General features: G+C 41.8%; 2 protein-coding genes across 4 annotated transcripts; both read left to right on the forward strand.

Annotated features, from left to right (window-relative positions):
• The first annotated feature begins 328 nt into the window (after nucleotides 1-328).
• On the forward strand, nucleotides 329-19,592 carry LOC113150059 (zinc finger MIZ domain-containing protein 2-like). 3 transcript variants are annotated; one of them, XM_026342442.1, is made up of 21 exons: nucleotides 329-455; nucleotides 5,069-5,172; nucleotides 5,565-5,679; nucleotides 5,896-6,104; nucleotides 6,942-7,101; nucleotides 8,262-8,504; nucleotides 9,035-9,194; nucleotides 9,507-9,625; nucleotides 9,725-9,814; nucleotides 10,562-10,751; nucleotides 10,893-11,034; nucleotides 11,154-11,232; nucleotides 11,317-11,448; nucleotides 11,923-12,028; nucleotides 12,957-13,114; nucleotides 13,335-13,402; nucleotides 13,492-13,560; nucleotides 14,025-14,314; nucleotides 15,643-15,815; nucleotides 16,087-16,284; nucleotides 17,092-19,592. In XM_026342442.1, the coding sequence occupies exons 2-21, from the start codon at nucleotides 5,123-5,125 to the stop codon at nucleotides 17,197-17,199; spliced, it is 2,859 nt and encodes a 952-aa protein (XP_026198227.1). In that variant the 5' UTR covers nucleotides 329-455; nucleotides 5,069-5,122; the 3' UTR covers nucleotides 17,200-19,592. The 3 variants fall into 3 exon arrangements, with proteins under 3 accessions (XP_026198227.1, XP_026198225.1, XP_026198226.1); XM_026342440.1 differs by having other exon boundaries at nucleotides 9,722-9,814; nucleotides 17,092-17,199; XM_026342441.1 differs by lacking the exon at nucleotides 329-455 and having other exon boundaries at nucleotides 5,123-5,172; nucleotides 9,722-9,814.
• A 1,922-nt stretch (nucleotides 19,593-21,514) lies between these two features.
• On the forward strand, nucleotides 21,515-25,916 carry ppiaa (peptidylprolyl isomerase Aa (cyclophilin A)). Its single transcript, XM_026342491.1, has 4 exons — nucleotides 21,515-21,674; nucleotides 24,207-24,326; nucleotides 25,083-25,255; nucleotides 25,470-25,916. Exons 1-4 carry the CDS (start codon nucleotides 21,609-21,611, stop codon nucleotides 25,600-25,602), a joined length of 492 nt encoding a protein of 163 aa, XP_026198276.1. The 5' UTR covers nucleotides 21,515-21,608; the 3' UTR covers nucleotides 25,603-25,916.
• The last annotated feature ends 1,925 nt before the right edge of the window (nucleotides 25,917-27,841 follow it).

Genomic DNA, 27,841 nt, shown 5'->3' on the forward strand with positions numbered 1-27,841 from the left:
ATTCCTCCTGTCTAACCTGCTGGTTTCTACCACCGGCAGCAGCAATGCAGAGGAGACACACCGAACCAGCTCCAGTGTCAAACTTCATACAGAAACCGAGTCTCGGGTATTAATAATAGATCTGATTCATTTCCCTATCTACACTCCTGGAGCTGCGGGGGATGGTGTCGCCTCCTGAAGCCGGATAATCGGACGCGGAGGCCGGCGGCGGCAGGGACTCGGAGGTCTGGGTAGCTGGCCGGAGGTAACCAAAGCCAGCACCGCTGGTGGAATCTCGGCCTTCGCGGAGGATTTATTGTGACATCTGTCTGGATATTTTGGATCGTTTCGGAGCAGACTTTTCCAGCTGTGGTGTTTGACCTAAGATACGTTCGGATCTTGATGCCCTGGAGGCCCGAAGGAGCTCGGACCGCGGAGCCCCGGAGCAGGGCTCGGACACCGGGAAAGTAGAGGAGGTAGGTCGGCTGTGGGAAAACCAACATTTCTCTTCGGTGTTTCTGTAAATAATATAAACATTTATATAATGAAGTTGGTTTGACCCTGGTGATAATTAAGACATAGAGCGGACTGGTCCGTGTGGATCCAACTGTTGGCGACATTTACACAAAATGAGTGTTTTGTGTTGGAGGAAGAAGCTAGCTGAAGCTAACTGTTAGCCTCGCAGCATTCTATTGTCACAGCCCGTTGGGCTAGCTAGGCTAACGTGTTAGCTTGGTAACAGTCCATATGGGAAATTATTTTCTCTTCATTCGCCGTGATTTTAACAAATTATCTGATGTTTGGTGTGTCACTTTGTGGCTATATGAACAACAGCGTTTTGTAAATGATTTTCGGCCGTTTAGACGCATCGGGCTGTTGCCTTCTCGTTAGCATGCTAACGCTAACAGCGGTGCTCCCCTCAGCTAGGAGAAGCCTCATTGCCCGGCCGCTGTGCTCACAGGGAGCCGCCTGTTAGCATGTTAGTGTTAGCATCTCCACGGTTGTAACACTACGAGGAATCTCAAAATGTCTCCTGCAACAGTCATTTTGTCCGAGGTTTTTAATTCACACGGAGATTAGAAGACTACAGACCCGGGACAACACAGTGGTTTATTTAGGGTTTGATTATTCGGGATAAAGTTATTATTCCTAGTAGTAGTAGTAGCGTGCGTGTGTTTCGTGCACATCAGTACGGAGCCCCTCAGGGTCGTGGTGTGGAGCTCTTTCAGAGCCACTTTGCGTCACATCGAAATAAGTTTAATGAGGATTTTGCAAAAAAAACAAACGCATAGTTTAAAAAACGAAGTCACAGCCATGACCCTCCGGGGCCTCCGTAAAAAAGGTGAGTGGCGCAGATCATTTACCTGAGTAAACAGTCGTACCTGCTCAAACCACCAACAGCAGCAAATCTTCATTTGTCATTTCTGTGTGTAAAATGATGAAAAGAGATTTTGTAGATTAAACGAACTTTTTCAGCTCCACTTATTTGACTGAAGCTACGGAGCCCCTGAAGGGTCACGGCTGTGTTTTGCGTTACCTCGGGTCTGTAGCAGGTCCCTGCTGGCTGTGTCCACAGAGAGTGGGTTCACCCTGAGCAGCAGGTATCACTGTAACTCAGAGAGGGTAGAAGCAGCACTGCTGGGATGGAGCTGGCGATTATCCACTTTATAAATCCAGCTATAAACTGAGAATAATAATAATGATCATCTGATGGTGATGGTCAACTCTCTTCTTCGTCCACTGTCCCTCACTTCTTCTGTAGTGTTTACACCTCTCTGATTGTTTGGAATAATTTATCAATTATTTTATCAAACAGTTGAAATTGTTTGTTCATAAACAGACGTCAGCCTCCATGAGAGTGGAGGAGAATAGATGTGGTCGGAGGAGACCCAGGACGTGTTGGTCAGTAATGAAGAAGCTTCTGTTCAGGACAAACCGGAGGGAACATATTGTAACCTGCCGGTTTGTTGTTCTTGTTCACACATGGCTCACATTTCAGTTCAATCTGAGCATGTGTTTCAGTTTAGGAGTTCATCATGTTCACACCGGAGCTGGACACATGTCAGTGACAAACAGAAAGAGGGAATTTACAAAACAAAATCCAATTCCAGACTCTTAAAATGAAAATATGACAGCGGAGATTGATTAGTGAGATCCTCGACACTCAGCTGTGAGAATAATAGATGGGTTCAAACAAATATGTGATTAAAAATCCAGCAGCATGTGGGTATCAGCACATTCTCTTCTTTTAAAATTATATATAAAATGAAGTTTTAGTGTTTGGCATTACTAGTAAAACGTCACTGAACCCAGGTGAGCAGGTGCAGCAGGTAGGTTCACCTCAGGTGAGTCACAGACTTGAACACCCGATAGGTGTCATCAGGTGTTGGAATGAAATGCAAATAGCTGGGAGTGTCACCGTGCAGAGGGAGCAGTTGGAGAGTTAGGAAATTGTTGGCCGGTGCTGGTTATGGTTTGTTTGAACTGATTGACATGTCTGGTTAAATGATTTGTAGAAAGTATAAACTGTATCATCAGGTTGTTAGTACAGTGACATACTTTCTAGCATTTTGACTCTGTATGACACCACAGGGGAAACAAAGTGACCATGATGTGTTTAAAGTGTCTGACTTTTATTTAAGAGTTTGGTTGAAAATATTGTTTGGACTGTGTGGGAATAGCGATCATTCTTATTCATAGACTCACATTTGGTGGCTCAGAAACACTTGGTATAACGATGAAGGTTAAATTCAGTTTTAATAGTTGGTTTCTGAAGTTTTGTAGCCAGTGACTAATGTCTGAACTCATCATCAGATCCTGGGTTTCTGCACTAGTGATCAATAAAAAACTAGAAAAGCAGTTCCTTTGGCAGCTGTACATGTCCACACCATAACACTCCCTCCACCCTGTTACAGATCATGAGCTGTTTGTCTCTTCCCATCGTTTTAGTACAAATTGATCTTTGTCTCATCTGTTCATCCAGAACTCTGCAGGTTTTTTTTTTTTACATGTTTTTAACAAACTCTAATCTGATTTACATGTTGTTTTAAACTCACCATGTTGTATTTACTCTAGTGAACTCTTCTGTTGATTGACTGTGACACTGATACCAATATCTCCTTAAAGCTGCTCCTGATCTGATCTGTTGAAAAGGAGTTTACTCAGTCACTGGTGATTTGTGTTTTCAGTCCAATGATGGGTTGTTCACTGGCAGTGACATGCCGACAGTTAACAGCGCTTACAATCAACTCTAGACCTTTTATCTGCTCACCTGTAAATTATCTAATAAGGTAATAACACACCTGGTCATGGAACACCTGAGCAGCCAATTTTCCAAGTATATCAGAGACCCTAAAAGCAGTTTGTCTATGATTACAGGGTGATTGTAGGGTTGTAATTTCTACCCGATTCATACGATATTCACAAGAAAAACCCTTAAATTAACACTGAAAACACGTCTTGGTTTGATTTAAATCCATGGTGGTGGATATGTTCATTGTTGTTTTCTGTCTGTTTTATGTGGATGAGTTCCACAGTCTGCTTGTTTCCACAAACATTTTACATAATGTTTTTATTAAACATAAATGGGGTTTTAGTTGTGACATGATTTTCTTCAGAGGAAATTTAGATATCAGCCTGATGATGATGGTGGTGATGATGTGTTTAATGACACACAAACATCCAGGAAAGTTTAAACATTCATATGAAGAAAATCTGAGTCACCAGACTGTGGTTTTATCACATTTTTGGGTTTTTAGTTATTTGTGTTTTTTGATCTGATGTAACTGAGTGAAGAATAATATCTTCTGCTGCCTGTTACACGTGGTTCAAACTGGGGTGTTGTGAACCATGTAATCGTCATTATAATGTGTTTATCAGTGATGTGATTTAGTTCCGTCGGGTCAGAAGTTGACCGATGTCACTCTGATCTGCTGCTGGGGGGGGCTGATGCATCTTCATTACATCTGAGCTTAGAGTCCTCGTTGGAAAAACACAGCAAGAAATCTGTGTTTGATTGACTAGTCAAACTGACCAGTATGCTAATATTCAACTAGACCTTAACCAATTAGAAGTGGTGTAAACTAGTCAAAGGGAAAGCGAAAGTGGTCGGGATGACTACTGCAGCCATCAGTGGTGAGCAAACTAGTCTTACACACCTGAGTCTAACAGATATATACAGCAGTGACTGTAATACGTGAACTAGTCAGTATGACTAACTGGGAGACTAGTAAAACAGGCTGATCTGAACTAGCTAGCAGCTGTTAGTTGATACTAAACAAGTGAAATTTTCTCATGAGCTGGTCAGTGACACCAAGTAAACTGGTCAGACTGGCTAGCAGACTAGTATTTAGTGACTGTGAAACTAATGCAACTAATAAAACAGACGAAGTAGTTAAACTAGCCTAAGTAAACTAGTCTAACATGCTGTTGGGTGGAGTCAGTAATAGATTAGTAATCCAAGAGTCTTACTGTGCTAGTTAAAGTGACTTGGCCGAGCAGCTGGTCAGAACGCCCAGTACCAAAGTAAGAGGTACTAATTCTTTGTAACTCTTAGTTGCAGTAGAAATCTGGTTTAAAGGTTAAAGGAAATAAAACAAAATAGTTGAAATTCTTTTAAGACAAAGTGTTTGCAAGGTCATCAGGAACTCTGCTATCACTCGCTGTTTATTTGCCCTTTAACCACAGATAGTTACTGAACGTTAATCAGTAGTTAACTGTTAACGTTAACTTTAGTTTTCAGTCTGGTCTGATTTCACCAGTTTTTCACACTTTATAAATTAAAATATAAAAATTCTGATCAGGTAGTTAGTGATTTCATTTATTGAAAACAGTGCTGAACTATGGGATGAACACTGCAGGGCATTGTGGGTATTGTAGTCGTTATAGTTGACAGGCTGCATTTTCTTTAAATCTCTACATTTTTCAATGTAATTTGGCAGGCGTCAAAAAAATAGAGCTTTAAGGCTTTGTTACTCACAGATCACGTCTGTCAGGGGCAGATGGGAAATGTAGTTTGTTGGTTATAATTGAATTGTATCAGCTGACTGCATGTAATTAATCCTCTCTCTGTCTCTGTTTCTCTGTACAGGACTCTCTGTCTCTTTCTGTGTGACTGGACCCCGGTGAGCCCCGTCCCCCCACTATGAACCCTCTAAACCAGATGAAGGCTGGACTGGCCAACAACCCCCACAGGTACACACACAGCAGAAACATTTATAAACTGATAAAACGCCAAAAACGAGTTTCTTGATTAACAGTAAAGTTGTAAGAAGTGAAAGACGGCTAGTCTGTTCTGTTAAACATGTCTCAGAGAAAACTGTGAAGAGTATCAAAACATTCAGCTTCGTGGGGACCAAACTTTAGTCAGCACTGGTATTTATCTGATGTGAATGAATCATCCAGAGTCAGATCGAGTGCAGACTTAATGAATCAGAGGAAGTAGTGCTGACATCCAGCTCCACAGACTAAAGCTGGGTTTTTGAGTCAGAATCATCTGTAGAGTTTCAGAAATAATTCCTGCAAATAGAATAAAGAGTTTCCGTAAACACACTCACACACTGATTTTTCTCTCTGTATATCTACAGTGAGGGTTCGTACCCCTACGACCCCTCCAGCTGGCAGCAGCCCCCCAATCAGCCCACAGGATCCCTTTCTGTTGTAACCACCGTCTGGGGAGTGACCAATCCCTCTGCCAGCCAGGTATCACAGCACAAAACAAGACGGGGAAGATGTGAAACTATGAATTAGTGTTTGATAAACGTGTGTTCCTGTTCCTGTCTTCTGCTGTTTATTTGTTCTTGACTAGTTCTTCAGCTGTTGTTACTCACAAACAGGTCTAGAGGAGGTTTTGTCGATACGAGGTCCCACATTTTGATTTATGAGGTGTTGAGGAGTGTGTGTCTCTGTTTTCGTCAGGGTCTGGGTGGAGGGGTCATGGGACATGGAGCAAGCCCAGCTGGGGGGCCAATGATGCAGGGTCCTGGTGGGCCAGGCATGGCTGGAGGACCTGGAGGATACATGGGCCAGCAGGGCTACGGAGAACCCAGCAAAGGCTACATGAACCAAAGCATGTATGGAAGGACCACTGGGGGCTACGGCGGAGGCCCAGGAGGCTACACAGGGAGGTGGGTGTTGATGTGGCATATGTTGCACACACCGTCTTTTCCAGTATTATCTTAGAAACAAGCTGACCTACAAATGTTGAAGTTCCAGGAAACAACAATAGTACAAGTTAGTGGGAGTGTTTATGTGGCACAGGCCCAATAGCAACATACCTAAAGCCAGACGGTCTTCGTTCAGTCCACTTGGTGTAAGAACATTGTTGTCCTGAGTTTCTCAGTGACGTTTGTTTGTACAAGTGTTTCAAGTCAGATTCCCCAGACTGCACAAGCCTGTCATCAGTATGAAACGAGCGATTTATGAGAACCACCTACTGTTGAGGTTCGATCATTAGTGTAACCAGCCCCTTAAAATCACCTTATCAGGCTCCTTTTCTGCCTTAATTATGGAAAAGTTTAATTTCCTGAAACAAACAGGAGTAAAAAGCAGAATGTGACAGCGTCTGCCGTGGTCTGAGAGCAGCAACAGAAACATGTTGACAGTCCATACGTCAGTGAGCTGTGATCTGAAATAAGGAGGGAACGGCTCAGACTGCAGGAAGTTACACACTGAAAAACCATGTTTGTAAAGTGATGATGTTTGAGGAGGTGATGGAGACGACGGAGAATATTCCAGCTGAATGTTTCTGTTGGTGCAGAGGATGATCCCAGACTTAGACCTGAATAAAGACCATGAGACTAGTTTTACTTTATTTCAGATTAATCTATTGTTGTGTACAGAGGAAGTTGCTGGGACTAAATATGACAAGAAAAAGGATCTGATTTCTATGAGCTTCAACACTCCTCTATTAAAACAGGCCTGACATGTCTAATATAAACTATATCTCTAATATCTGTTTCCAGTTACCCATCGAACCCGGGAGGCTCCAGAGGTTCAGCCGACTTCACTCAAGCTGCTGCCGCCGCCGCCGTTGCTGCTGCTGCTGCTACAGCAACTGCCACTGCTACAGCAACAGTTGCTGCCATCCAGGAGAAACAAAACCAGGAGATGAACTACGGACAGGTGAGGAGCAGAGAGTGGTTACCATTCATAACAGTCTGTAATTGTGTAATTGTCTTTGTAGGTGGTTCCTCTTACTATCTGCTGAGCACCCATAGGAGAATCGCAAACGACAAAAAATAAAATACTTGCTCATGGTGATAGTTGTTGAAAAAGAGAAACTGCAGCTGGCGTTGATTCTCAAATTTTAACAGTTTATAGACAACAAAACTAGAAATTAACTGACAGATTTATCAATAAAGATAATATATAATTATATTTAGCTTTTCCTTACCTTAATTGATAAAGTGCTCCTCATATGAATTGTAAGTGGATGTGCTGTGTTTTAAACTGTCAGTAGTTGGTGAACAACCTGCTCTACCACCTGAGCCACAGCCGTCCTACAGACTCTCGTACGTTCACACATGCAACAGTAAAGTGCAGCAGCTAGATGTTTTTCTGCTCATGATCCCTGTTGGCTCTTGCCTGAACTGCGTCAGAGGATATTTGCATAAAGTTGAGTCTTTCTCAACTTTTCCTTGTTGTGGAGCTGGACTCGTTTTGAACCTCTGTGGGGGGAAGTAGGCTGCAAAACCAGGTCTCAGTCACGGTGAACAGCAGCTGTTTCTGGCCCAGCTTTCTAAAAAAACTGTGAACACCCCTTTGTGTTTTAAAGTGATTATTCTGAGTGGCTGGGTGTGTTTGCTCAGTGGGGAGCGGCACCTCAGGGACGCAGAATCATGCAGAAAGAAACCTGGATCTGCTTCAACTTCTGTCGTGGACGTCATCTGACAAGACGCTGTGTTGGCCAGTGACGTAGATGGAGACATGTTCATGGTGGATTACTGCGTAACAACTTGTGTTTGTATGACATCATCACAGCTAAAGATTAATAAGTTGGAAAAACTTTTCAGAGAACATCCTGTCTTTAAACACAGAAATCTCTTCCTTTAACCAGACGTCCCAGATCATATTTCACATTTTTGGAACCTGATCCCACGTTTTTCTGACCTTTCTCTCTGAGCTTTGTTCACTTCAGTGAGATTCACCAATTTAATTTGAGATGCTGAAACACTCGCTGAGCTGCTCATGACTTCCCATCTGAGTTTACGAGGTGACTCATGAGTCCGTCACAAACAAACAGTTCCAATTTCTTTTATTTATTATGTGTAATTGTTTCTTAGATGGGGGGGCCAGCCTACAACAACCAGTTCATGGCTCACTCTGGCCCCCGTGGTGCTCCTGGCATGGCTCCCGGAGGCATGGGTCCCGGTCCTGGCCCTACCAGGGGTCCACCCTCAATGGGCCCAATGTACGGACCTGGCGGTGGCCCCCAGAGGGTCCCACAGCACCCAAACTACGGCCCTGGACCACAGCAGGGCCACCTGAGGCCCCCACAAGGACTCAAACGTCCCTACAACTCTGAGGTGTGACTCAGGAGGTCTGATTAGACTGTCTGTAATTATTTGTACATTAGTTAATATAATTAGTGTTTAAATAATTAAAATGAACTGAACTGTAACATCACAGCAATATCAGAAATATTTCAGTCTAAATGTCCAGAATCATTCATTTCTTCATAATTAGGACACCACTCTGATTCAAACGGCTGTTTTCACTTCCAGTTTTTATTGTTGATCCTCAGTCTTTTACACTTTTCTCACCTTGTCATTTATCATGCTGTCGTCTCGCTGATACTGTAGTTCTATATTCACCCTTCAGTGATCCTGTTAAGATAACAAAAGCAGGTTTTTAGTGACTAGAGTACTGTAAAGTTCAGTTTTGACTCTGAGGTTTCTGGAGAAGTTTTAGTTTTGTGGCCATTTGAACCTATGATTAAATGTCAGGTTTGAAAATAACTCTGAAGTCAGTGTCACTGACCACTGCGCTATCCAGTCTGCTTACGTTGTTAATAATTAATAAATCCGTCATTTTTAAATTTGCTTTCTTCTCTCAGTCGTTCCCAGGAATGTCTCAGCAGTACGGCATTCCCGTTGGTTCCAGTGTGAATGTGATGCCAGGTCCTGGTGGTGCTGGCGGTTCGATGGCAGGTACAGGTGCAGGCGGTCATGCAGGACCTGGTCCGTATGCTGGACCCAACATGCAGTACCACCCAGGTGAGTCGTCTGCAGGTGGTGTCAACAGTACTGCAGCTTGTGTTCGTTCAGTCGTCCTGTCACTTCCTGCAGCCTTCTGATGCTTTATCATTTAGTTATATCGTTCTCTTGTTCTATTATTATTGTTCTCTCTGTAATTCTGTTAACTTGAAATTGGATCCAAAATGGAACCAGCTGTCAGAACCTGTCCCTTTTCAGGATTCTTAGCTTAGCTTAGCACAAGGCTAGGCTAAGTTAATTAGTTTCTGTAGTTCCGCAGGTTGTCTTCCAGCTGTTGTTCAATGTTCCAGGGTCTTGTCTGTTTCCCTGCAGGTCCTGGTGGTCCAGGTCCCACCCCACAGCGTTCTGGTTCCTCTCCCTCTTATCAGAGCCATAAGATGACCCTTCCACAGTACCCCCCCTCTGGACCCCCTAACTCACAGTACTACAAGGTGAGGAGGAGTACGATTCACTGTGAGCTAGTTAATTTATTTGAAAGTGATAAATGAAAAAAATCGAACTGTGTCGTTGATCATGTGTTTGTGCAGCAGGACCAGTTCAACGGTCAGGGCGGAGGTTTAAACCCTCTGACAGCAGGTGGCGCTGGTGGTGTCTACAACTCCTTCAACCAACCATCTGGGGTAAGAGGAGCTGTGTGTGTAACGGAGGCAGTAACAGAGTATATGTACTGTACTGTACACGAGTGTTATGACTGAACGTATGCAGACAGTCCAGATATAATGAAAATAGACATAATGTAAATGTACTCAACTCAATAAATGATTTCAACTCACCGCTAAGCTGAGGTCAGTGTTGTAAAGTTTGCTATCGCATATCAGTAAATAACACGTAAGTGCCAGGAGTCTTAATATATTCCTATGAACTAGGATGAACCTGTGTCAGGTGTCACAATAAAAATGTACATGTTATCACAGAGATGAGAGGGAGATTCAGAGTGTTTAGCAGGTGTCTGAACCCAGGTCCAGGTTTATGTGGAGCTGGATCTGTGGTGGGAACAGTGTGAGAAGCGGCTGCTGTTAGTGGCTCAGGTGAAATAGTAGAGTACTGAAGAAACTGCAGCAGCTGTCAGTCGCAGGTCCTGTCCACAGGTGAACTCATTCTAAACAGCCATCGATCTGTCCTAGCGGACTTCACTCTACACGCTTTTAAAGCCGCGCTGCTTCTCACATCGACTTGTGGACAGTTCATTTTTTTATCAGCAGTTTTGTGGTTTCAGTCTCCTGTGGCCGGGTTTATACATGCTGCTTGTAGCAGTACTACTGCTACTACTATACTGTGGATTCTTGATACTTATCAAAGATGAAAACTTTATCCGCCACAGTAAACTACGTACACAAAATAACTTGAATGCTTTCTCGTTCTCTCAGCCTGGTCGAGGGTTGCCAGGTTACCCCTCATCACCAGTACCCGGTAACCCGACTCCCCCCATCACCCCCAGCAGCTCCATGGCCCCACCATACATGTCACCTGGCAGCAGTGATGTTAAGCCCCCACCTTCTTCCTTTCTGCCAGACATCAAGCCCAACATGGCGAGCCTGGTCCCGCCTCCGCCTACAGGTAAACACACGTAGAAGAACATGCAGATCTTTCAGTCACAGAATAATCCCATTATTATTATTATTATTATTATTATTATTATTATTATTGATGTCACAGAAGGAATGCAGGTGTCTGACCACACTAACTCCCTGTTAACAGGTAACCCCAGTGACGACCTTCGACTGACCTTCCCGGTGCGAGATGGTGTGGTCCTGGAGCCCTTCAGATTAGAGCACAACCTGGCTGTCAGCAACCACGTCTTCCAGCTGCGAGACTCCGTCTACAAAACACTCATCATGAGGTAAAAACCCAGAAAACACCTGGGCCACGTTGGAATCAAGTGTTTGTACCTGAAACAAACGTCTGAACTATCTGGACAATCACCGTCCCTTCAGATCTTCACTGATGTGTGTTTTTCAGGCCGGACCTGGAGCTCCAGTTTAAGTGTTACCACCACGAGGACCGACAGATGAACACCAACTGGCCCGCCTCCGTCCAGGTCTGACCTCCGTCCTCATTCTGTGTTTGTGATAAACCTGTTTCATCACTGAGGTTTTTACTCATCTGCTGCTCTCGTGTTCAGGTGAGTGTGAACGCGAATCCTCTAACCATCGAGCGAGGCAACAACAAAACCTCCCACAAGCCTTTGTACCTGAAGCACGTGTGTCAGCCGGGCAGGAACACCATCCAGATCACCGTCACCGCCTGCTGCTGTGTAAGAACCGAACGCACGGAATATGTCGACTCTTCAGTTCACATTCAAACACACAACGTTTCAGACTAAACATGAAGAAACAGGAACTTCTGGACTTTTCAAGAAGTTCCTGTTTCTTCCAAATCAGAGGAACCTTTCTCAGAAAGAACAAATGTAAAAGCTGCATGTTTTGATATCATGACAGAAACATTTAAACTAATTTATGGAAGTTTGTTTTCCAGAAAACAGGTTTTATTTTGGTGACTGTAAAATCAATCAACCTGTGAACAATGATGAATGAGCACAAACTGGAAGCAAACCTGGAGCTAGAAAACCTCACTCGGCTCGTGCAACATTCAAACCTATAATCTATCCTCCATTAAACCAAACTGTATTTAGACCCTGATTCAAATACACGAATGAACGTGAATTTGAAGTAACATACATGTTCTTGATTTAAACGTTGACGTCTTTTATCCGTCTCTGTCTCTGCAGTCTCACCTGTTTGTCCTTCAGCTGGTTCATCGTCCGTCGGTTCGCTCGGTGCTGCAGGGTCTGATGAAGAAGAGGCTGCTGCCTGCAGAGCACTGTGTCACGAAGAGTAAGTTCATGCGCTCAGCTGCTCTTTAAAGGGTTGTTCTGTGTTACTAAAGGATTTCAGAGAAACGACTGAACTCTAGTAACTTTCTTTCCTCTCCCTGTTAATAGAGTATGCACATACATATACTTAAGTATCATATTAAATGCACAATTTATACTTTATTATTTTGATAGTTTTGATAGTAGTGGTACTTTTACGTATGTATGCACATACATATACTTAAGTATCATATTAAATGCACAATTTATACTTTAGTATTTTGATAGTTTTGATAGTAGTGGTACTTTAACGTATGTATGCACATACATATACTTAAGTATCATATTAAATGCACAATTTATACTTTAGTATTTTGATAGTTTTGTTAGTAGTGGTACTTTTACGTATGTATGCACATACATATACTTAAGTATCATATTAAATGCACAATTTATACTTTAGTATTTTGATAGTTTTGATAGTAGTGGTACTTTAACGTATGTATGCACATACATATACTTAAGTATCATATTAAATGCACAATTTATACTTTAGTATTTTGATAGTTTTGATAGTAGTGGTAGTTTTACGTATGTATGCACATACATATACTTAAGTATCATATTAAATGCACAATTTATACTTTAGTATTTTGATAGTTTTGTTAGTAGTGGTACTTTTACTTAAGTAAAGTTTCTCTTTACTTCTTTTACAGCTAGTGTTGCAGCTGTTTCACAATAAAAGCTTCATGATCAGTCAGTAAATGTTTTCCCTTGTGAAGCAGCTGGAGAAAATGCAGTTAAAGAAGAACTGAAATAATCCAGTTCATCAGAGTTTCTAATAACTACTGTTCAAGTCGTACCTGTTGCTTAAACCGTCCCCAAAAAACGTATAAAAACTGCTCCCCGAGTCACAGACGTGTTCCAATACTTTACACTCTGTGTTTCAGTAAAGAGGAATTTCAGCAGTGGTTCCATCCCCGGGACTCCCGGGCTCAACGGAGAGGACGGAGTGGAGCAGACGGCCATCAGAGTCTCTTTAAAATGTCCCATCACTTTCCGCCGCATCCAGCTGCCCGCCAGAGGTCACGACTGTAGACACATACAGGTGAGAGCTGCAGAGCAAACTGAGCTGGTAATCACCAGTACACAGGACCAGAACAGTTGGAACTCCTCATGGGTTCAACATTTTCAAGAGTGGGGAACCTACGTGAACCCAATGTGCGCTGTGTATTTTTCACAGTTTAATCATCTGATACAACACAACACAGTCGCTGCGTCTTCTGTGCCTTAACAAGTTGTGTGTGTGTGTGTGTGTGCGCGCACAGTGTTTTGACCTGGAGTCGTACCTGCAGCTCAACTGTGAGAGAGGAACATGGAGATGTCCTGTGTGCAAGTATGAAAAAAACACAAACACACACACTCAGACTGTTTCTACATGCTTCATATCTGCTCTGTAACGTCTTTGTGTTTGGGTTTGTGCAGTAAAACAGCTCTGTTAGAAGGTCTGGAGGTGGATCAGTACATGCTGGGAATCCTCATCTATGTTCAGAAGTAAGAAACTTTATTTCTGCAGTGTTTCACTTTATCCAATTAGTTAAATAAAATGAATTCATGCTGGTTGTCAGGAGAGTTCGTTTGTCCTGCTAGTGTTTCCTGTGACTAGTGTCGTAACTGTGAGTTAAGAACAGGACAAAATAAAAAGACAGTTTCCTCCAAAGTGTCTGAAGATTCTCAGTTATCGAGATTAAGTTATCTGGAAATTGAGTCATGTTGTTAAAGGTTTTATTTAAATCTATTTTCTTACATATTGGTTTAACTGTGTAAACTGTACAACAGCACTATAATGTCTAAGACAAAGTGAATAAAGTTCTCAACCCCTGCACGTCGTTTCTTTTCAGCTTGACGTTTTTTTAAAAACTACTTTTTGTGCATTTTGTTGTAACAAAGCTAAAAACTCTTGTTAATTATCCTTTCACCCTCCTTCTCCTCCTCCTCCCCTTCTTCCTCTCTGCCAGTTCGGAGTATGAGGAGATCACCATCGACCCGGTGTGCAGCTGGAAGCCGGTTCCCGTGAAGCCGGACCTACACGTGAAGGAGGAGCCGGATGGTCCGGTGTTGAAGCGCTGCAGGACACTCAGCCCGAGTCACATGGTCCTTCCCAGCGTCATGGAGATGATTGCGTCGCTCGGCCCCGCTTCTTCCTCCTCCACCTCTGCAGCCACCTCCTCTTCCCCGATGCCCTACCCATCCCTACCTGCAGGGGGCGGCAATAACAGCAGCAACACACCTGATTATCCTGGACCAGGTAGGGAGGGAGAAGGAAACTCAGCATGAGATCATTCCATTAGTCATTGCGTTTACATTCACTCATAATGATCTGGCTACTAGAATTCCTAATATACATGCAGCAGATGGGTAACATAATACAAACTGTGAGAGTTGTTCTGGATTAATTAATAATTAATATTTTAAATGCTTGGATAAAGTTGTTCAGATGAGGGACATTATAGTATTTCACTATTTTACTGCATGTCCCTCAGTTTACTTGAAAACCTTTTTCAAGACTGAACTCCCAGAATTGTTCATTGAAAACAGGCTGAAATCTTTTCATACTTTCATACAAAATTGAGTATTAATATTTATTGAGGTTCATCTGTTGTGGTTACATATGGTAAAACAACAGTAACTAGTTCGGGTGAAACAGACTGCAACGCAACAGTCTCCATTTTAAAAAGATGGACCAGTGGAACATATGCTACAGTCGTTTGTCATGAAATATTGATGCAGATCGATTTGAAGTCTGCACTGCATCTATACAACAGCATGTCTCTGACAAACACAGCTACAGAGAAATGTGAAGGATTTTCTCTCTGCAGCTAATTTCAAACCAACATCTGTCTGGAATGACGTTAATACAAAATCCTTTAAAACTACGACACGAAAACATTACAGATGTGCTCCTGCTTAGTCACAGTTCTACTGCATTTAACAGTAAGTTTTCATGTTTTATAAAAAAAAAACCCATCTGCCTGTTTAGCTGGAAACAGATTTGTGATGTTTTGATGTTCCTGTCATCTGTCTCCTTTATTAATTTCTAATGAGTGCACATTAAACTGAGCTGACAGTCCTGCAATAAAATATTAGGAAACCAATGAAGTGATTAACAAGACAAGAAGCAATAAAAACAGCAAAAGCAGTAAAATATTCATTGTTGGAGACAAACCATGTAAAACAACAAGAAGCAGCAGAACAATAGTTCAGTACAGTAACGAGCAACAGTTCTCATTATTCAATACACAGCAACTACTTTGAGCAACTACACACAGCTGATTCTAACATTATGATGTCACAGATCAATAATAAGAAAACAGAGCAATCAATGTGTTTCTCACAATAAGACACTGTAGAAGATTTGTCTGAATTTAGAAACTGGTTTATTGTTTTTTGTGTGGACACAAATTATGGTGACCAGTCACAATTAATCCTAAAATCTGGGGAAAGGTCTGTTAAGTCTGTTTCTTGGAAATTAAAATAAAAGCTAGTTGAAGTAGATGAATGAAACCTCTGTTGTTGTAATGTGAGGATGTTTAGACATGACGTGATGATTTGTTGATGCATCTCTGTCCCCACCAGCTCCGTCCTATCCAAGTCAGTCCAGTAGTTTCTCAGACTTCAGTGGTCCTGGGACTCCAGGGGTCGGAGGGGACTTCTCTTCCCCCGGTCCTCCCCCACTGTCCTACCAGTCTGAGCTCTCCAGTGCCCTCCTCACCCCTGACAAGCCTCCTCCACACCCACTGGCTGGACAGGTATGGTAACCTACCATCATCATCATCATCATCATCGTCTTATTTTCACCTTATTTCTTAACCTTTTTACACATTTCCTTCCCTCCTCTCCTCTCCCTCTGTTCTTTCTCTTCTACTTTCCTTCCTTTTGTCGTTTAACCTCCCATCCTCTCTCCTTTCTTCCCTACACATTTCCTTCTTCCCTCTCTCATTCCTTATTCCCTTCTTCCTCTTTTTTACCTTTCTCCCTCCCTCTCCGCCTCTCCTCATCTCCTCGCCTCTCCTCTCTCAGATGTCAGTGTCAGGTCGTCTGGACTCCACTTCCCATGGTGCTCCTCTCTCCCAGCAGCAGTCGCAGGGTCTCCACGGCAACGCCCAACTCCCGGGCAGCAACCAGATGATGCAGCATAGCAACCAGAATCCCCGTCTCCAAGGCGACGGCTCCTTCGGGCTTGGAGGGTCTGCGGACGTTCCAGAACCTTCTCTGGACGTGAGTAGAAACCAGATTCTTCTGAGTTTTACCTGGTTTTTAATATTGATGATAATAATAATTTTAAAAGTATATGCAATGTATTTTGTAACACGTTTAAAGCAGCTGTATAATTTTACAACTGCTGCATCTAACAACTATTTTCATTGAATTAACTAATGTAAATTAACAGCATTTGACTGTTGCCTGAATCTTTAGATTTTCTATTATCAGATATTATCAGATAAAACCATCTTTACCAAACCTTTAGACTTCAAATAAAACACTGTCTAGTTGTAGCTTCTCATTGCAGGTGTCAGAAGTTTTGATCTCTAAACGTCTCATATGATCTCATTTTAATATATATCTTTAGTGTTTTATAACCAATAAGCAAATATTATAGATTGGAGTTTCATAACGTCTCGTGAACCCTGTAGATTTATCCTGTGACCACTGTCATCACTGACATAAAGATAGCTGTAACAATCTGTACACCTGTGTGTCATCCTCTTGTCGCGTTGTATGTGAGCACTGGAAGTACTCGGATCCTTTACTTAAAACTGTTTGCAACAACATGCGACTGAGGCCCTTTGGATACTGGTAGTAGTTACAATCAGATCCGTTTGGTTAGAAATGCAGGTCTATATCTAAATTACTCATAAATTAGGCATTATTGGGAAAAATCTATCTAAATCATAAGTAACCAGATAAAAATTTGGATAAATGTATCCCATTACTTTCCACCACTGGAAATGTGAACAGAACTGGAGGACCATGTATTGAGCTCTGTGGAACACCATAGTCAATGTGACCTGTTTGTTTCTGCAGTTGCTTCCGGAGTTGACCAATCCAGATGAGTTGCTGTCCTACCTCGGACCCCCGGACCTCCCAAACAACAATAATGACGACCTGCTGTCCCTGTTTGAGAACAACTGAACACACACTCGCACACAAATACACTCGCACACCTCCAGAGTTTAACAGAAGACTTTACTGTAAAATACAAACTCTGCACAGGACAGAGCAGACAATAAGAAGGAAACAAAAAAACACAACTTTTAAATATGAAAACCCTTTGATGTGTGACTATGAACTTGATAGTAACTTTATTTTATTGTTTTGATTTTTTTGTTTGTTTGTTTTTTTTTTCCTGTATTTCAATGCTTCATCCTTCATTCCCTGTCAGCACTGACAGCCTCGCTGCTCACAGGCAGCAACTATTTAAAGTGACCACACTGCTGCTTTCACATGTTTTAGCTACCAATTGCATTCAGCATCACTGCTGCTCTTAATATCCATCACTATTTAGATTTCATTCCCTCCTTCCAGACAGATCCTTCAGGGAGTTTCAGTTCATTTCTATGATAATGCAAAGAGAAAATGAATCAGTCTGTTTTAGTTTTTCTCAAAGTTGTGTTATGGATATTCAGCAGTGATGAGGAGTAAACATTATTTGTAGCTAATGAGCTAAAACAGTGGTATGCTCCTTCAAAACCAGAATATTTCTGGTCCAAATGGGTTCAAATAGAATTGTGTAGCTAGTTGAAGATGAGCTTTAAACGAGCAGTCTCTCATCTGTTCAATTTTTGTGTTTCACCTAAGCTATGTAAAGACCCTGAACAGTAACTGTTGGTTTTGAGAGTCCAGAAACTGTAAGAAGCTAAACCAATTCAGCATTTACACTTAGCCACTTATTTGTTATGACTTCACTGTAAAACGTCGGGTTTCCGCAGATTCTCACCATAAATCATGTGCTGATGATTTTGAAACATTTAATCAGAAAATAGTATTTATTGTAATTTTCTGATTCTCTTCTTTTCTATACATATAATATGTGGTAATAACTGTAGTAGAGAACAGTTCCTTCTAAAAGTGCACTATCTTAGAGGTTATGTAATTGCTTTTTTAATCAGGTCTTCATTTTCAATATGTCTGAGTTCTTTAGGGAGAAAAATCCATCACATGCAGCTGATACAGTGGTTTGGATCGTTGTTGGTTTTATTCACTGCAGCTGAATCAATGTTCCACTTAGTCAATTACTCTTTTATTTCTTGAAATGTCTAATGGTAAAAGAAAATATCCACCTCAGTTTCCCTGAGTGTAATGTGGTGTCTTTAGATCAGTCCAGAATCCAAAAGGATTCAATAAGGTGATGTCAAGCAGATAAAAATAGCAACCTTTTTCTATATTTTTGCTAAACTATCCGACACTGCTGTCAGGTGAGGCGGTAAAGACCAGCATCTGGTACTCTGCTTGTTTCCTCTTAAAGGACAGACTCACCACTGTTTAACTGTGTTCAGCATTCTGCTGTACTCTACATAAGCTACGGACTTCTGGAGCTACACAAAGAGAGTTTGATGCACACGTGTAGCAAAATGTGTCATCCAAAATTTTGTACGTGTGTCATTTCACAGGTACCGACCTGTGATTCTACTGAGAAGAACTATTTCTGTTTTATGAACTGCTATATGGAAATGGCAGCAGTGGGGATTCAGCTTTGTTAAAGACAGCCACACCTCATAACTAGTACATCAAGTGTAAATCTTCTTCCAAAGGAGGAAACCTGTACTTCTACATCAGGCTGATGAAGCCTTTTAGTATTATTTGCACAAAACAAGGACTGGGAATTGTGTCGAACATATTGAAACAGAGTAGATCTTTTAATGGTCAGTATGAACAGTAACAGTGTTCATATGAGCGTCTGACTTTCTCCTGATTTCTTCTTAACCCAAACAGAATCCTGTTTACTGTAATCATGGCTCCTCAGGTAGAAGTCTCATCCTCCTCTTCTTTCTCCATCTGATCACTGCATGTTGGGTTTCACTCCCATCTGGACTTGTGGTTAAGTGTAAATGTGTTAAATTAGTTCAAATCGCATCTGGATTTTATCAGATATGAGAAAAGTGTAAATGCGGCCAAAGCTTCTTGATTCACTAAACAATGTCTGGAACCTTTTGCCAGAAGCGTTGTGGGTCTCGCAGGCGCTGAGGAGCTTTCATGAAGCGACAAAGAAAAGTGGAAAAATCACCTCGCTGTTGTTTGGAAAGTCGCAACGAGCTCGATCAACAGCTGTTTGTGTATGTGATAATAAACCAGGATTCATCTTCATCCTCCTCTTCGTCATCATCAACCTCATGCTCATTTTATGCTGTATGTTGTAAAGTGACTAGAGTCCAGACAGTTGTGGTGTCTCCATGTCCCAGTGAGTCCAGTGACTTCTGGAAAAAACAAATCTGTATATGATCATTCGGTATGATTCAGTAATGATGCTAATAACAATATTAATAAGAATAACCTTTGTAATTTAATAAACACACACTGGAAAGACAGAGGAGAGACTGTGGTGCTTTGATAAAGTCCTTTATCTATTATGTCTGAAATGTGAAATCTGAAGAAGCAGAATCTGAGACGAGAGAAACGACTGGAGTCGATCAGAATATGTAAAAACTTTGTTCACACACATGACAGCAGCACGAGACGAATCATCAAATATTAACCTGCAACTGTTTTAAATGTCTTCTCCAGCTCACAGGCAGTGATGAAGATCTACTCATACCACGATGAAAGTAATAAGTAAAAGTATGTAAATATAATCAGGAAAATGTGTTTAAAGTATGAAAAGTACCCTGTTGTACTGTTACACCTGTGAATTAAGGTGCAAACATTTTTATTGTGAAGCTGTTTTAACTGTTTTCTGCAGGACTGTAAGTAATAGATTACTTTAATTTAGGATAAATCAGCTGATTATTATATATATCAATGGCTTGTTTGATTGTTCAGATTGTTAAACCCCACGTCCTCAGTGATGCCGTCAACGTTTGTTTTGTCTTGTAGTATTTCTAGTAGTTAAATGTATACCTTGTAGTATTTTTATTGCATCAGTGCTCCTCGAACTAGTAGTGAGTTAGATTTCTTTACAGGAGAATCTACTGCTCATTTTAGCACCACTTTATTTTACTCCCAGATCTATAACAAAGACTTGAATGTGTTAATGGGTAAAATTTGTAAAGTAACTAAAGCTCAGATAAACGTAATGGAGTAAAAAAGTATAAAGTTTTATAACACAGCAATACTAAAGTTAAGTGGAAATACTCCAAATTAAATATCAGTCTCGTTTTAACTGGACTGTTTTACAAACCATTCATTTTCTGGTAAAACATAAAAAAGGTATTTTGTGCATGTTCCTGTTTAACCTGAGCTCTGAGCGCCTCCAGCTGCAGCACAGAACATCAGATCTACACCAGGTAGAAATAAACTACAGTAATCAGAAAACCTGCTCCTGTGTAGTTTGGTGAACTGACCCTTTATTCTAACTGGTCAGTGTCTCTCTCACTGGTTTAAACTGGAATCATCAGACACACAGCTGGCTTCAGACGGTGAGGGGGTCCGATCACCATGATGCCACAGTGCCCCCAAACCGGCCCCTCCCTGACTCCCACCTCCCTCCCTGTGCATCAACCGGATGTCCTAAAGGTCATCAAAGGTCACTGATCGATGGATCTGCAGTAAAACCTGCAGACTGATGAGGACTTTGATGATCTGGTCCAGACCAGGTTACCAGGTCAAACAGGAGTCCGGTTCTGGACAACAATAAGGCCTGGTTTGAGATAGATGGTTTTCAAAATGTCTAAAACTTAATTTAGAAAAGTGAAATATTTACTGGAGCCTGTCGAAGGTCAAAGTTAGTGCTCTATCAAGAGGGATTAAATACACTCATGTAAAGTACAAGTACCTGGAACATTGTACTTAAGAATAGTACATTTGTTAATGTGTAATATGTGGTTTAATCGCAGCTTTTAAACACCAAAAACAAACTTTATTAACTTTCTTTCTTTCTGCAGAGAACCGGACGGACCGCGCCCTGACCGCGTGAGCGCGCACTCACACTTCCTCCATGACAGTGGGAACGCGCTTTGCCTTTGACACGCATTGGACGCCTGAGCTGTCAATCAATCTGTGGCCCGCGCCGTTCAGAGAGTCCCGAACGCCCATTTTTTTTCATCACCGGAACATCGCCGCAGGGCGGTGCTGTGTGGGATAAAGCCTGAAGACATCCAACCTCCGCCGGAGCGGCCCGCGCTGACGCACGATTCAAACACACCGTAAAATGCGTTTACGCATAGCGCTAAAAGGGAGCGTCGGCTTCTCTGGCTGCTGATTTGCTAGAAGCGGTGCCAATCAATAATTCCGGCTTTGCTCATTGGCTCGCCGTGACTTCACGCCGCCCACCGTCGCCTTATATAAAATTAATCCACATTCCTCCATCTTTTTCGGTTCCTTGTGGTCCATCGTCTCTTATCGCCGGAAAACTCCTCAGTCTAAATCCTCCGGTTCATCCTGCTGAAATGGCCAGACCCAGAGTCTTCTTCGATGTCACCATTGGAGGTTCTACGGGGAGAATTGTGATGGAGGTAAACCGGTCTCTGAGATGAAAAGTGTAGCCGCCAGGCTGGTTGATGTTAAAGGCAGCCTGAGGCTCACCGAGCCGCTTCTCTGCAGTGTTTTGCGGGTGTTGAGTCCCTCTGGGCCGACCAGCGTTAAACCCCGACCCGTGTTCCGCAGCGGGTGTATTTAGCATCACAGGAGCTGACGTTAGCCGAGCTGTCACGAACACCGACACGGGACCATGTGCACGTGTTTGTGGCGTCTGTCCAGCGCTGCTCGATGCAGGCGACCGGACTCTGTTGATGTTGGTGCGGGCGTCTGTTCAGCTGGTGACGGGTCATTTAAACACTGTTTCCATGGTTAAGACGTTAATGTTTATCATTAACGCCGTAAATCGAGCGCAACGCTAACTGACGTGTTTTCATAGTGAGTCGAGCAGCGCCAATCACGGCCGTTTGTCGGCTGCAGAGATGCCACTAAAATTTGCGAGAATATATTTTAACACAATCGTTTATTGCAAAACGGCGCTAACTTGTCACCCTGGGGGCCAAGAGAGGCCCGCGGTCCTTGTATGACCCGTTAACATCCGGCTAACGGACTCGGCTAATGCTAACTGAGCGTGAAGTCACCGCCGTTCTTTGTTGCAGCGTTTCGGGCCCTCCTTCCCGGAACCCGGGAAACTTCAGCTTCAATAAAACTACTCTATTAAAACAAGCTGCACATTAAAATGTGTGTAAAAGGTGAAAACTGTCAGTATATTTAGCTTCGGTGGAGTCTGAAATACTAAATGTAACCACAAGCTAGCTACTTGCGGTGTTGAGCATGTTAGCCACTAAAGCTAACTGCACCGGTTCCTGTGTTCGCGGCCGGGGAGCGGTTCTGGAAAGTTCCACCGTACTGGCGCGGTCATGGGGGAGGGGAGGGCGTCTACATGGTTAAAAAATGCGGATGTAGGGAGACGGCCGGAGCTGCCGGAGCTGCCGGGATACCTGTAGTTCTTTGCGGCAACGATGAATAAGCACAACGTTACATAAGCGACAGCAGCATCTATAATGGCGCCGTTGTCGTATTAGTTTAATGTATCGACAGCTAGCTGCGAGCTAAAGGCGGCTAGCAGCCATTTTGTGTGCACAGTTGCAGCTGGGCGTTCCCGGTACATGGAACGAGTTCTCGGCTAAATTTGAACCCAGAGACGCCCCCGGTTACACGGTGCACGGCCCCAGAGCACGGGGAGTCATTTATGGCCCAGTTGGTGTGAGATTACGGTAATTAGACCTCCCTGGCACCTGGAGCATGCAGCTCTTAAATTATGAATCATTGAGATCCTGTTTCTTTTCCTTATTAGTACAGATGATCGCTGTAAGACAAAGACAGATAAACATAACTGTGAAATACATTTTGCATGTGATTTGCATTTATTTAAAAAAAAAAAAAAATCTTTTTTGGAATGGGGAGAGTGCATATTTATACTGAAGGCCTGCATCAACAGTTTTCACACATTGCAGGTACAAACGCATTTAAATTTGTTAAACTGATGCATCAACATCCAGTTGGGTTGTCCACCAGCAGTGTTGAGTCACTACATACAATCAAAACACCACTGGAAATTGGTTTATATGGGACGGATTTATCTTAGCGTTGGCGTAGAAGTGGTGCAACCCTCTGTACCCATTTCAGTTTGGTTGTATGAATTAGCTGCAGTTTTTGTAGTGATGCAAGGAACAGTAACTTTACAAAGTCACTGTCTTTATCACCTTTTAACAAGCAGTGTCATTATGGAAATGTCTTATTGATCTGAAAGTCATTGTAGGCTTTGATACTGCTGAGCAGGTGGAAAGCTGCACAGCTGTTCAGCCTGTCTGCTGTAGCTTCCCCCACCCAACCATCTGAACTTACTTGCATGGTAAGCGCCACTGCCATGCAGGACATGCAGATGCTGCAGTCCAGTGAAATGCTGCAGTCCCTTTTCACCACATAATACACTTACAATTTAATGGCCCAGAACTCCATCCTTCAGGCTGCTGTGCGTGCTGTTGCACATAGTTCAGTTTTTATTATATATTGCACTTATACTGCTTAACTTGCATGTCAAGCAAAACATTCTGTATTTTTGTAAAATGCTAGTCTGTAAATCTAGAGATATGGTACAACATGTTAAGTTTGATAGAGTAAAGGGGTAACTTAATTTTGTTTTTTTTGTTTTTGATTTTTTTCTGCAGGTAGGCTGCATGTACTTTACAGTTCAAAGATTAGATTTTTCCATTCCTGAATAAATGTAGAGTTTCACAACTGGTTGCTGCTCAGAACAAAGTGCAGAGTCTAAACCTGTTCTGCTCTTGGCTCAGGGCCTGGATGGTAACAATCTGTGTTCATTTACTAGTTACTGATTGCACAATTCTTGGGTTTTTTTTTTTTTCCCCCATTTTGTCCTCAGTTATACTCTTTAAGATGACTTCTGTTGTGGTTTAGTGCTATACAAATAAAATTGAATTGAAAATGAACAATTGACTTGAGGCTGTTTTTTGTTGACTGATTGTGGATCTGTTTTGTTTCTGCAGCTTCGTAATGATGTGGTGCCCAAAACTGCTGAGAACTTCCGCGCCCTTTGCACTGGTGAGAAGGGCTTCGGCTACAAGGGTTCCACCTTCCACCGCGTCATTCCTGGCTTTATGTGCCAGGTAAGGCCAAATGATCTGCAGTGGTTTTTATAAATGATGGCTCCCCTAAGTAAAAGTGCACATTTTAACATGTTGATACACATGTTTAAAGGATTCATATTTTAAGGTTATGATCAAGATCTGTCATCATGGATTCATTCTTTGATTTTCTGAGTTCTTAAAAATTAAACTTGACGCATGCAAAGACATGAATGCCTCTTATCTCCCCCCCACCTTCTCTATAATAAAGCACCAGACAAAAAACAGGATACTCCTAATCTGGGTCAGTTTCACAAACTCATCAAAGTGAGTGTGTGATATTGGAGTATTTTATTTCTTGGGCTCAACTTGGTTACAATGGTTTAGCAACAGTGGTGGAGGAATTCACACTTTTTTTTTTTAAAAGTGGTACAGCACAGTAGACCCTGTTTCTTTTGTAAACTGGGTATGCCTCCTTGGGGACACACAGAAGAGAGTGCTAATGTATCAAACATTTCCAGTTGAATTGGTGTCACAAAGAACAGGTCAAATGAAATTTTGAAGGTTGTAGTGTAGTGATGCTCTGAGAAATGCTAGTTGACCAAATTAACTGATGCTACTTCTGCATGTTAAGTATGTGTGATCTGCAGCTCTGGTGTCTAGTAGTTCTCAGAATGGATGAAACGATACATTACACGTGTAACTAGAACAGCAGCTGCATATTTGGCCAAATTATCCAAACTTGGTAACAGAATTGTGATTAAATGTTTTTGTTATTGTTGTTCGTTCATCACACAGGGCGGTGACTTCACCAACCACAATGGAACTGGTGGAAAGTCCATCTACGGCAACAAGTTCGCTGATGAGAACTTCAGCCTGACCCACACTGGCCCTGGCATCCTGTCTATGGCAAACGCTGGGCCAAACACCAACGGATCCCAGTTCTTTATCTGCACAGAAAAAACATCATGGTGAGAGTAGATGCATTCTTAAGTTGTTTGTCACATGCATCAGTTTTATTTCCAGGATCAGCATGATTATTAAAGATTTTAAACCTGTTAACAGAAAGTGACACCTCCTATTCCACCTTTAGTAAACTTTTTAGCTTTAATAACTCTACATCTATAACTAATCTGAGTGAAGTTGGGGTGTATAAAATGTTTAATGGCTCTCTGTGCACTGCAGGCTGGATGGGAAGCACGTGGTGTTTGGCTCCGTGGTGGAAGGCATGGATGTGGTGAGGAAGATGGAGTCACAGGGCTCCCAGAACGGCAAAACCAAAACGAAGATCACCATCACCGACTGTGGGCAGCTCTGAGCTCCAGCACTTAACTTTTCCTGCTCACCCTGTAGCCACAGGCCCCTCCTCCCACCCTCCCAAACCAAACCCACCCCACCCCAGTCATTTAACATTCCTATCGATGGAGAATTAACCTGCAACCCACCCCCAATGTTTGTTTTTTTTTTTTTTCTAGTTGAAATCATGTTGTTGCATTTGTGACTTTGCCTGAAAGTTTCTTTTGCATTAACGGTTTTTTGGTTCCTCCTCCCCCCCACAAAGTACCAACTGTATTTTATTTTTTAAGTCAAAAAATGGAATATGAAATAAAACGGATGCCTTGACATTTGAAATGTGGTTTGTTTTTACTAAGACAGAATTATTAGGGTTATTACTGCAGGTTGATGTAAAGGGTTGTCAGAGATGCTCTTGTGGGATCTACTGTGGTTGAAGAGTGGATTTGTTTCTTTTAAAAACTTTTTTTTTTTTTTTTTTTTTTTTTAAAGGTATTTGTCTTGAGAATGGAAAATATTTCCTAGCTTCCTATTGGCAGCAACATTTGTAGCTGCTCCAGAATCTGAATTTAAGCACAAACCAGATCTTGTAAAAATCCTGACCCTGAGCATCGTCTGTGATGGGACCAAAGTTGGAATTACAGTAACACTGATTTTTAACCTGCCATCTCCAAACTGAGCTCATTGTTATGTCAAAGTAAAATAATAAAATGCTTAAAATTAAATAAAATCCGTTAGGTTGGCTTCAACAATTTCTTTAGAGATTGTGGTTTGTAGTGGAGCAGCCTTTTACTTGTTTGTGGCTAAAGATGGATTCTGATGCGTTTTAGTCTGTTGGCTAAAACAAAAATGCAGAAAATCAGCGGATTGATCCTTTAAATGTTCAGGTTCTGTCTACAGTAGAGGGAAGAACAGTTTCACTGTATACTAGAAATACACTAAGTTCATTGAGAGATATATATGCACCCCGTTATATTTGAGGTGACTGAAGTGTCCATATGTATATGATTTTCGTCTTTTTTATACAATACTTTTAAGCTAACACATAATGGGATTTACAATTTGCATGCTAACGGAAATTAGCCTCACTGCTATTACTAGGACTCAGCAGCACACAGTCAGAGCTCGGCTGATATAAAATTACATTTTGAAAATCGAGTAATTTTCCATTTATAAAATGTAAATTTAAGTAAATTAAGTAAGTAAGTTAAGTAAATGTATTGTTGTCTCTGGTTTAGCAGCTGCTCAGAAAGTGACACCTGAAGAGAAGCAGGTGAAGCTGTGGAACAAAATGAGGCACATTCACAGAGAGCAGCTGCACAGGTGAGTCAAGGTTAGTGTTAGATAACTTCAGACTAAACTCAAGAAAAGATCATTTAGTTTCTAAATGAAGCTTAAAGGATAGTTCCAGTGATTTTCTGTGTCACCATAAAGCTCAGCTGATGTTCATAACAAGCTCTAAATGTGTTTATAAAATCTCTTAAATAAATTTCTGTAACAAAGAAATAAATGAAAAAGTAATATTTGAATAACAGGAGATCTGCATTTCTGCAGTGTCACCTGTAGAACCAATAGAAACAAACATGAATGAACTTTACCATCAGAACCTGATCCGTTCAGTCCAAGAACCGTTTTATTGTATATGTGCTGCCTGTTACTGGAAGAGGTGACTACTGAGCATGCTCTGTAGGCCCAAAAACAACAAATGGGCGTTTTGATGCAGCTTCCGGTTCTTATAATAACATCCACGGTGAGCTCACTGTTCGGTTTAGTCCTTTTTGGGGATTTGTGCACTGTAGCTAAAATATAGAAAATCACAGGTTTTATCCTTTAAGGTTTTAGAGAAGCTGTGGATCAGTTTGTAGAGCAGTCGTCCATGAACCACATGGTCTTTGGTTCTTTGGACACAACACTCAACCATCTGTGTACAGCTGTCCAACAACAGGTTCATCCTAGGAATCAAATGCAGTGTCACATACACAGATATACACAGTATAATATGCAGTGAAAGGTTTTTACAACTGCCTGACTAGACTACAAGTAACAAATATTCAAATAGAAATAAATATATACAATATTCAAAGATTGAATTAAATGAGGTCAGTACATAAATTATACAGAATACTTAACCAGGAGAAGTTGTTAAATTACAGCTGAGTGCAAACAGAAAAATGTGCAAGGTAATAGGGAGTGTGCAACAAATAGCAATGTGCAAATGTGCAACTTATGAGTGATGTACTACATCCTGATTTGTTATTGTATAG

The sequence above is a fragment of the Anabas testudineus genome, chromosome 9 (genome assembly GCF_900324465.2).
Source record: "Anabas testudineus chromosome 9, fAnaTes1.2, whole genome shotgun sequence".
In the NCBI taxonomy this organism is placed as follows: domain Eukaryota; kingdom Metazoa; phylum Chordata; class Actinopteri; order Anabantiformes; family Anabantidae; genus Anabas; species Anabas testudineus.

Bases quoted from the DNA above. Each gene is read 5' to 3' on its own strand.
- LOC113150059 (XM_026342440.1), top strand. From the start codon at position 5,123: ATGAACCCTCTAAACCAGATGAAGGCTGGACTGGCCAACAACCCCCAC. The intron at 5,680-5,895 runs GTATCACAGCAC...TGTTTTCGTCAG, and splicing joins CCAATCCCTCTGCCAGCCAG to GGTCTGGGTGGAGGGGTCAT. The intron at 7,102-8,261 runs GTGAGGAGCAGA...ATTGTTTCTTAG, and splicing joins AGGAGATGAACTACGGACAG to ATGGGGGGGCCAGCCTACAA.
- ppiaa (XM_026342491.1), top strand. From the start codon at position 21,609: ATGGCCAGACCCAGAGTCTTCTTCGATGTCACCATTGGAGGTTCTACG. The intron at 21,675-24,206 runs GTAAACCGGTCT...TTGTTTCTGCAG, and splicing joins CGGGGAGAATTGTGATGGAG to CTTCGTAATGATGTGGTGCC. The intron at 24,327-25,082 runs GTAAGGCCAAAT...TTCATCACACAG, and splicing joins TTCCTGGCTTTATGTGCCAG to GGCGGTGACTTCACCAACCA.